Source organism: Galeopterus variegatus, unplaced genomic scaffold (assembly GCF_000696425.1).
Source record: "Galeopterus variegatus unplaced genomic scaffold, G_variegatus-3.0.2 Scaffold1074, whole genome shotgun sequence".
Classification (NCBI taxonomy): Eukaryota; Metazoa; Chordata; class Mammalia; order Dermoptera; family Cynocephalidae; genus Galeopterus; species Galeopterus variegatus.
The window spans coordinates 122,885-133,326 of record NW_007727185.1 but is presented as its reverse complement, the minus strand read 5'-3'; the positions used below and the strand labels follow the sequence as shown (position 1 = coordinate 133,326).

General features: G+C 44.6%; 1 protein-coding gene across 1 annotated transcript in view; it reads left to right on the top strand.

Moving 5' to 3' along the window:
* Window positions 1–10,119: 10,119 nt before the first annotated feature.
* The window catches only part of ATP6AP2 (ATPase, H+ transporting, lysosomal accessory protein 2), a 25,969-nt gene continuing 25,646 nt past the window's right edge, over window positions 10,120–10,442 (top strand). The window contains exon 1 of the mRNA XM_008574613.1: window positions 10,120–10,311. Coding sequence (XP_008572835.1) covers window positions 10,272–10,311 — 40 coding nt within the window. The 5' untranslated portion in view covers window positions 10,120–10,271. The remainder of the gene's footprint in view (window positions 10,312–10,442) is intronic.

Sequence of the window (10,442 nt, the reverse complement as noted above, 5' to 3'; positions counted from 1 at the left end):
AACCTGGGCAACCCTTTCTATCTGCCTTGACCAATAGAGTACAGGGGAAGCGATGCTCAGTGACTTTCTGAAGCGAGGTCATAAAAGGCGATATGGCTTCCACCTGGCTTTCTCTCCCTCTTAGGACACACATTTGAGCCTTTGGAGTCCTGAGCTGCCATGTAAGACATCTGAAGCCACTATGCTGAAGGGTTCCTGTGAAGAAGCCACGTAGAAATAGAGAGAGATGCCCCATATGCCCCGACTATTCCAGCCCCTGACTGTTTCAGTCTTCCCAGCCCAGGTGCCAGACAAGTGAAGGAAGAAGCCTTCAAGATGACATACCTCCAGCCACCATCTGACTGCAATGGCATGACTGACCCCAAGCCAGGACCACCCAGCCAAGCTGCTCCCAAATTCCTGACCCCCGGAAACCCAGAGAGGTAATAAATGATTATTTTTGCTTGAAATCACTAAGTTTCGGAGTGATTTGTTATGCAGCTGTGGATAACTAATCCACCCCCTTTTGAGAGAACTTGCTGCTTCTTCAGCCTGGGAGGGGACGCACTAAGAATCTTTTGACTCCACACACACCCACACATACCAACAGCTGTCAAGACCATTAGAGGTTGCCTGACCCTGGGAGGGCTGCTCTGTTTCTCTTTTCCAGAAATTTGGAATGTGAACACCACCGACACTGTGTCTCCTAGCTTGGAGGCACCGGACACTTAAGCTTCGTTTTCTACCCCATGTCCCAGCTGGCAGAGGAGGACAGAAGGATGAATTAAACACCTGGAGAAAGGCAGGAAAGAGACCCCATAGCCTTAAAAGAGGATGAAAGGAACCTCATTTCGTATTTTTCTGTCCTGTTCCTGATGCACTTCCAGCCCCTTGCTTCTTTGAGATACCCTTATCATCATCATCATCATCGTCATCATTATAGCTAAGGATGACTGAGTGCTCACTAGCCAAGCACTGTTCTAAGTGCTCTACCCATGTTAACTCATTTAATCCTCACATGACCTATGGGGTAGACATCATTATCAGCCCTGTTCTACAGATGAGGAAACAGCACTGAAAGGTAAAGTAGCTTGTCTAACATCACACAGGCATGTGAATAACAGAGACCATGTCTTACAAGCTCTTTACCTAACACTGCTGTTAGATTCCCTTGGATCCTGCCAATAAAGGACCCCTTTTTTTGTCAAGCTCTTAAGGAGAGAGGATGAGTCACTTGCAAACACATTATTTCTGACTAAGCCAAGTAAGTATGGGACCGTTCCAGTTTGGTAAAATTTGATACAACTAGACTTGCAATGATACAAGAGGGAAGAATGCAATGGTTGCAGGAAACAATGTGATAACTCCAGGTGCAAGTGTCACTGCAGGTCACTGGGGCTTTCAGGGTTGAGGCTCACCTGCTGGTGCTATACTTGCCAGGGGTTGGGCTGGGACAGAAAGAACAGTGGACAGGAAGGAGTGGAGGAGGGGAGGGGCCTTCAGGTGGACAGCAACCATGCCTAAGCCAAGGCAAGTTCAGCAGAAGAGGATGGCAGGAAATGAATCAAAACTCCAGCTGGATTAGGTAAAAACTGAGGAAAACTAAATAAAGTATGGACTTTAGTCAATGATGATGTATTAGTATTGGTTCATTGTTTGTGACAAATATACCATACTAATGTAAGACAATGGGGGAAACAATGAGGTGTAGGGTATATGGGAACTATCTCTACTGTCTTCGCAATTTGTCTGTAAATCTAAACCTATTCTAAAATAAAAAGTTTATTCAAACAGACTCCAACCAGAAGGCTGCACTGGGCACCAACAGACAGTTGGGTGGTGGACAAAGGAGAGAGCAAATGCCAGACCAGAAGTCTGAAGACCAGGTAAGTTAGGAACACAGGCTGTAAACTCCTTGAGGGCAAAGCCTGAGTCTGACCCACCCTTCTCTCCCCACCCCCTGGCACCACACCCAGTGCACACCAGAACTCAAGATCTGCACGGAGGAAATGAGAGAGGACCATGACAATGCAAAGCCGGGCTCCCATGCTCCCCTCTTGGCTCTCCCTAATGCCCAAGAGCGGGAAAATGCAAGGCGCCCCCCACAGGGTGCTAAGTGCAGGGTTCCTGGTGCGGCCCTCCTGGGTGAGGGAGGATACTTGGAGATGAGATTTTTCATTAATAAATCATCACATTCATAAAGAAGGGAAAGTAGCTGCCAGAGGTGATGAGAGAAGCAGGAGCACAGTTGGTTTCCTGATGCTGGTAATAGATCAGTAATGACCAATTCACGCTATGGAGTCTAGACTCTTTCCCCTTATGGTCTGCAGGACGGACCCAACAACTGGCTGGAGCTAGGAGTGTGGTCTCCCAGGAGGAGTGGGGAGGAGCTTGAAGACGTGCTGGAAGCTTTAAATAGCTGCAGGGATGGGGGAAGAAGCAGCGAGTGGGTCAGGAGAAAGGGTGGTCAGACAGCTTCAAGGGTCCCAGGGGTAGGGGACTTTCTTCAGCAGCAATTAGCAACCCATTACAGGAAGAGAAGGTGGGCAGCCACGTGCCGCCAGCAGAGGACCCGAGAGGTGAGGGAATCAAGTGTGCTCAAGAGAAAAAGCGAGGGCAGGGCTGTCTGGTTAGCTCAGTTAGTTAGAGCACAGCCTCGTAACACCAAGGTTGTGGGTTCAGACCCCCATACTACAGCCACCAAACGAGAGAAAGAGTGAGGGGTAGTCCATGGATTCAAAGTGGAATGGGAAATTGAGGTCTGGCCCAAGCCCACACTGGAGAACATTAGCACACTGAGCTCTGGACTTAGAAAATCCCCAAGCCTCAATTTCCCCATTCCATTAAATAAGTAAATAAATAAATAAACAAATGTTTGTGTTTAAAAAAGGGGGGGGGGGAGGCAGAAAAAGCCTGCTCAGGCAGTCAAGCATCCCAACCAGCTCCTGTCAGCTCCTGACACTCTGTCTTGAAAGAGTTGTGGCAGAGACGTGGTCTTACCCTGTCCTCGCCTTGAACTTATACTGCGCCACTCACTGCTTCTTACCTCATCCTTGAACTTACCGTGATCCCCTCACCAGAAGATTCCCTCCATGAAGTATGAGCAGAAACCTTCATTCACTCATTCATTCATACACTGGTCCCTGCTAACTTACAGCTGAACCATGTGGAAATAGGCTTTTTCTTCTTCAAATGGACCATAAAGTCTAAGCTTATTTCCTTAAACTTCAGCTTTAAGGTAGCATGGTCAGGTCCACAGAGCACACGACGTTGGATAAAGGAACGAATAAATGGGAGAATGAACAAATTGACAAATAATGGTTTCTATTCATGTGAGTTTAAATATGCTCATCCATTAAGTGAAAACTGAAAATGCCCTACTTTAAAAAAACTCTTAGGTATAATTTGCATATGGTAAAATTCATGACTCTTAAGTAAACAACATCTTGCATTTTTGCCTAGGTACACCCCCCATGTAACCATCACCCAGATCAAGATACAGAACATTGCCAGCACCTCAGACAGTTCCCTCATGCCCTTTCCAAGCCTGCCTCCCTCCCCCTCAGAGAAAATGAATATTCTGACTTCTATCATCTTAGAGTCAGAGGACAGACAATGCTTTTGATTAGGCTTTTTCAGGGGGTTGGGAAGAACTATCTCAAAGTCACTGATGTCAGTATCCAGTCAGTGACTCAATGAGATGAAGTACCCATTAAAAATTGGAAATAAGATTGTCCTCTGTCTCAATCAGGGTTTAATAAGGGGGAAAAAATATTTCAAGCAGAAAGATTCCATACTGAGAATTTAAGGTACTTACAGCTCTCAGGATCGCGCTGTTTCCTGACGCGGTCGCTCCAGACCCGCCGCCATTTTAGACCAGCAAATCTAGAAAAATCATTGGAAGGTCCAGAGGAGCAGAAGTTGGAGGACTGTCCCTGGGCTATTGGTTTCAAAACCACACGACTTTAGCTGCAATCCAGAGATTAAGAAGCTGCCACTTTGCTACCATCACTGTAATCCCACTACTTCCTCACCGTGAAGCTGGTGACAAAACAATCGGGCAAGCTTTCTTGATTTCTGTTTCTGCACGTTCACTATTGGAGAATAGAAATGCTACTGATTTTTGTGTGTTGATTTTGAATCCACTTTGCTACCATCACTGTAATCCCACTACTTCCTCACCGTGAAGCTGGTGACAAAACAATGGGAGGTGGAGTCTGGCGCCTCAAACACACATGTGTGTCTGATCCTCTTTGCCAATACTATATGGTTCCACTTATATGAGGCACCTAGAGCAGTCAAATTCACAGAGACGAAAAGTAGAGTGGGGGTTGCCAGGGGCTAGGAGAAGCGGGGAATAGGTAGGTACTGTTTAATAGGTTCAGAGTTTCAGCGAGAGAGTTCAGAGAAGGTTCTGGAGATGGATGACAATGATGGTAGCACAATAATGTGAGTGGACTTAATGCCACCAAACTGTATACTTAAAATGATTAAAATGGTAAATTTTATGTTATGTATATTTTTACCATAATTAAAAATAATTTGAAAAAAGAGGAGGTTGAATGATAGGAATTGCGGGACATCACACATACTTCTAAGTCAGGGGATGCAGTTGAGTCTACCCAGGGATGAGAACCAGGAATTTCAAAGCTGGCGGGAACTGCGGACACATCTGGTCCTTCATGTCTGCTTGCCTCTGGATGTCAACTTCACTCTCTTCCTGCAGCCCCACTTCTCCACCTCTCTGAGTACGTGGCAGAAGATGGTAACTCGCAGGTCTCCCTGTTCAAGTGTTATGAGAGAATCACTAACATCTTTTGACCCCAATCCCAGAATTCTAGGACAAAGAAGCCCATTGGCCCAGCTGGGTCATGTGACCACCGCTGGTTCAGTCCGCTAGGGAGGTGGGCTCATAAAGTAAAGCCAGGACTGTAAGGGCCATGGAAGGGGGTGGGAAACTCTTGTGAATGGCGAGTTGTGGTCCATGGAGACACCTCAAAAAGATGGCTTCTTACAGTGCCCTGTCAATCTGACATAAATATCCAGTCTGTCTGGTGGGTACATTCTAGCTGTGGAGATGGGTACAACAGATGCATTAAACATTTGCTCTGATCATGTACTCACCAAGTCAATTTTGAGTAACTAGGAGTCCTGTGTCACTTGCATTTTTGGAGAGAATACACTAACCAGGCTGACATGAATATGCAGACTGCCACACACTTATATATCTCATTGTAAATTAACAAACTGCTTTTTGCAACATTAAGATTTTATGAATTTATTATTGTGGGTCAATGTCACCCAGTTGAATTCACTCTGGGTCACTGACAGAACTGGAGCCCTCGGGCTGGAAGGCTGAGGACTGGCTTCTGCCCCATCATGAATTCCTGTGGTACATACCATCTCTAAGATCTCTTGGAAGACAGCCTTTGGCATGCCAACCACAACAGTGGCCTTTCTTTGGAAACTTCCACACTCACTGAAGACGTGTTTTGTAAACACAAGATTCTCCAGACATAAATTTAAACCACATACAAATAATTCCTACCAAGTCAAAGGGAAGTGTGCTTTCTCAAGATTCAAAAAAGGGAACTAGATTTTTAAAAGCTTTTTATTGTAAAATATTAACACACAAATGTACACACAACATCAATGTTCGGAATATGGATAATCATAAAAGGAACACTAGTGTAACAACCACCATCTAGGTTAAGAAATGACCAGCACTCCAAAATCCTTCTGCATGTCCCTTTCAGACCCATCCTCCTCCTCTCCACCTTGGAGGTAACCACTGTTGTGATTTTTATGGTAACCATTTCCCTGCTTTTCCTTATACTTTCACCACCTTTGCTGCATCCTTAAACAATATAGTTTCTTTTAACCTGTTTTTGAACTTTATTTAAATGGAATCATACTGTTCGTTTCTTATTTGTATCATATTATATATAATATAATTATACATAGTCTTCTATTTATGTTTATATTTATTTATTCACTTTTATTGTGGTACAGTATCCCATTGTGTGAAATATACCACAATTTATTATCCATTCCATTGTTAATGGACATTTAAATTGCTTCCTGTTCTTGGCTATTATGAACAGTGCTTTTAGGAACATTTTTATACATGTATTCTAGCACATGTAAGTGCATATTCCTGTAGCATTTATTCCAAGGAGTGGAACTGCTGGGTCATAGGGTATGTACAAGGGTACTTCAAAAAGTTCGTGAAAAAATAGAATTAAAAGATAATACAACATTAGGGGCTGGCCGGTTAGCTCAGTTGTTAAGAGCACAATGTTTTAACACCAAGGTCAAGGGTTTGGATCCCCGTACCAGCCAGCTGCCAAAGAAAAATAAAAAAGATAATATGAATTCTTCCATGAACTTTTTGGAGACCCCTTGTATATCTTCAACTTTAATAGATTAGGAAATATTCTCCAATGTCATTGCACCAATTTATGAGTATACTCCTACCAGCACGGTATGAGACTTTCAGTTGATTGACAATCCTTGCTTACACTTGGTACAGTCAGACTTCTTAACTTTTGACAATTTAGTGGTGTGTTGTGGTATCTAATGGTTTCAGATTTGCGTTTCCCTAATTACTAATGAGGCTGAGCATCTTTTTATATATTTACTGACCTCTGGATTTCCTCTTTTGTAAAGTGCCTGTACAAGTCCATTGCCCATTTTTCTATCAGGTTGTCTTTTTCTTATTGAAGTTGAATGATTTTTCTTATTTGTTGGAGTGATTTATATATTACAAATACAATTTATCTTTTCCCATTTTGTGGCTTGTATTTTTACTTACTTTATGATGCCTGGGTTTTTTTAAGAACAGTTTTAGATTTACAGAAAAATTGAGATGATAGTAGAGAGATTTCCCATATACCTTGAACCCAGTTTTCCCTATTATTAACATTAGTTTGGCCCATTTGTCATGATTAATGAACCGATATTGATATACTAGTATTAACTAGAGTTCATCCTTTATTCAGATTTCCTTTTTCTGTTTCAGGACCCTATCCAGGGTACCATATTACATTTAGTTGTCATGTCTCCTTAGGCTCCTCTTGGCTGGGACACCTTCTTGAACTTTCCTTGTCTTTCATGACCTTGACAGTTTTAGGGAGTCCTAGTCATGTAAACTGTAGAATGTCCATCAGTTGGAATTTGTCTGATGTTTTTCTCATGATTAGACCGGGTTTATGGGTTTTGGGGAGGAAGACTACAGAGGTGAAGTGCCACTCTCATCAGATCATATCAAGGGCACACACTGTCAACATGACATCACTGCTGATGTTGACCTTGATCACCTGACAGAGGTTGTGTTTGTCAGGTTTCCCCACTGTAAAGTTACTTTCTCCCTCCCTCCCACCTTTCTGTACTGTATATGGTGTCTTTTGAAGAACAGAAATTCTTAATTTTAGTTGAGTGGGGGCTGCATGGTCTGGGGGCTTGACATGATCTTGGCCTCCACAGGGCTCCCTGATGGCTCGTTTGCAGAGTCCAGGCCATCTCCCCAAGCTCACTCTGGGATCACTCAGAATTCACTGCTGGAATTAATTGAGGGGCAGAGATTGGGAACAAATGGAATTATGTATTGTTTCAAATCTTGCATTTGAACCTCTAGTTTTGAAACTCTAGAGCCAAGAATTTGACATCTTTGTTTTCTGAACCTTCTCTGAGATTCCTCACCTTGGGGTAACGGATGGCTGGAGTCCTGGCTATTTAGTCTGGAGGGGAGGGGTGTGCCTAGGGGGAGAAAGGCTTTTTTTAGGCTAATAAATGGGGTCATTTCTTCAAATATTATGCTGCCACACACACATCCACCTCTAAATGCTCAAATGGAAAAGTTAACCGCACATCACTGGTTGTTTACTGAGCACTGAAGATTGAATCAGGTCTTCATAAAGCAGAAGTGCTGACGATTCGGAATGTGACCTTGAGCACGTATGCCCTTCCCTAGGTTTCCATCTCTCAATCTATGAAAAGAGGAGAAGGCTTCCTACAGTGTTTATCTTGCTGAATTCCAAGGCTATAAGGAGTAGCAATGCCCCTTTGAGAAGTCAGGTGAAAAGGGGCCTTGGATGGAAAGGATAAGCTACTCACCCTTAGCCCAAATAAGGATGTTATTTCTCAAGACATAAATAGAGTATGAAAGATTGTGAGATTGTGAGGTTTTCTTGGGGGATGAGGAGGAGAGGAAGAATTTATTTTATATTCCAGTCTATTTATAATATTTTTGGTCTTCCTCACATGAAAAGAAATAAGCATGTCCTAGATAGAACTCTTTTAAAAACAGAAAAATTCACTCTTTCCTCTTTTTCTTTAAGCTGGATGAAAATTGCTGAAGCTCTGCTCCACTTTTAGCTGATTATGCCCCTAAATAAGATTAATTTAGATAAGCTTTTGCAGGGCCTCTGGTTCAAAACCTGTTCCAGGATATGCAGCAAGATGGACAAAGAAAGAAATTTTTAGTTGGTGTGATAGAAGTGAATTCATCATGCTTAAAAATAAATTTTAAAAAATGATTAAATTTTTGGAAGGCACTCATGTTAGAGTTGATATTTTGGAAATTAGCTGCTTCAGACATTTTGGTTCAAGTAATTTCACATTCCTAATGGGAAAATATCTCTTCCCCCATTCAGATTTCTTTAAAGTCACATTTGTGCAAATTCTCCCGTGGAAAAATGCAAATCTGAGAGTTTAGAGTTTCCTGTTTCCTGAAATTGAGTGAGGAAATCCAGACTCGATTCCCTAAATTCACAGTAGCTTTGATAAAAATAGTGGCTTCTAGAAAGTTCGAACTGAGTATTTGGAAGTGTTCTTCTGATTCCAGTTTTCAGTTGGGCAAGTTTTTCCTAGGGTGGGTCTGCTACTTAGGAGAACTTCCGCGGTTGCTGCTTTCAACCCAGTCTCCTTTTTTCCCCTGGGTTGATTCCAAGAAGAGAATAGAGACTGGGAACTGGGGAAACAGTACGGCACTTCCCCCCATCACCAAGTCTGTCTTACATTTGTGCAGTGAAGAATGCTCAAACACCTTCAATGCCTCCCTATTTCCTAACAAATGAAGTGTAGTTCTTTTCCGTACATTTCAAGATCTTAAATAAATACGTCCCTAACATAGAGTTTTAACTCTAATCCCCTCCCCCATTTAATCTCTTCTTTGGTCAAACTAAACACTTAATGCTCGACCTGACAGGGCTTTCTTCCTGCCATATCTTAGTTTTCGCTGGAGGAATCTCCCCATCTCCTATCCTTGCATATTAAAATCATATCCATCTTTCAAGGTCATCAGCTGGAGCAGCATTTTCTGACCACAGATAACACATTGTGTCACTTCTTGCCTCACATCATAGGCATAAGACTGGGCTGTGGGGAGGGAGGATCTTGGTCTAATTAGTATGTCTGGCCCTCACATGTCGTCACAGAACACCTTACCCAGGTTGGAAACTGAATGAATGGATGCATGAAGTAATTAAGTAATTTTCTGTCCCATCGGTCCCTGTAGATTGGAAAGTGTTTTGAAACAGGATTGCCAGATTTAGCAAATCCAAATACAAGATACCCCGTTATGTTTCAATTTCAGATAAGCAAGGAATAATTTTTAGTATGTCGTGAATATTTTATGGGACATAGTTATACTAACTTACTCATTATTTATCTGAAATTCAAATTTCACTGGGCGTCCTGTATTTTATCTGGCACCCCTACTTGAAAGGCAGGGGTTCTCCGAGGCGCCTGGTTCCTTCCCAGCAGGTGCTCAGCATCTGTGTACTTAGAGCGAAACTGAAGCCCCGCAGCTTCCACAGCTGGCCTCAGCAGTAGGGCGAAGGCACGCGACCCGGACAGTCACCAGAGACTGGACAAAGGGTCCGCACCCGGAAGGCAGCCCCACCCCGTGGGGTATCAGGATCCCACGACCGCGGTTCCGTCACCCGCTCTGACCACCCGGGATACCCTCCCATCTCGTGACCCGTCGTCTCCGGCCGGGGGGCGGAACAGCTCGGCTCTTCAATCGCTGCCTCCCATTGGCAGGGCCTTCCATCCATCACCTTAGGCCCCGCCCACCAGGTGACGTTTCCCAGGCTACGTCTCTCCCGTGGGCCGTGGCGTAGCTGACGATTGGTGGAGAAGGCGGCAGCCGTCCCAGCGGAGGCGAGGAAGGGGCGGGCTGCGGGAGTCGGAACGAGCCCGAGAACGTCACCCTGTCGCGCTGCGGTGGTCGCTCGTGTCCCGCTGCTCCGCTCCGCGTCGCCCCGCGCTGCTGCGGCCACCACGGCATCATGGCTGTACTCGTCGTACTCCTGTCCTTGTTGGTGGCGGGTGAGGAGCCGGGGGCGGGCGGGGCGCGCTCCGGGAGGCCCTGCGCCGCGCGGCTCGGGGGTCGGGGGTCGGGGCAGCGGCGGGAGGGGGGAGGAGGGCTGGCAGCAGGCGGAGGTCCCGCTCTAGGACTC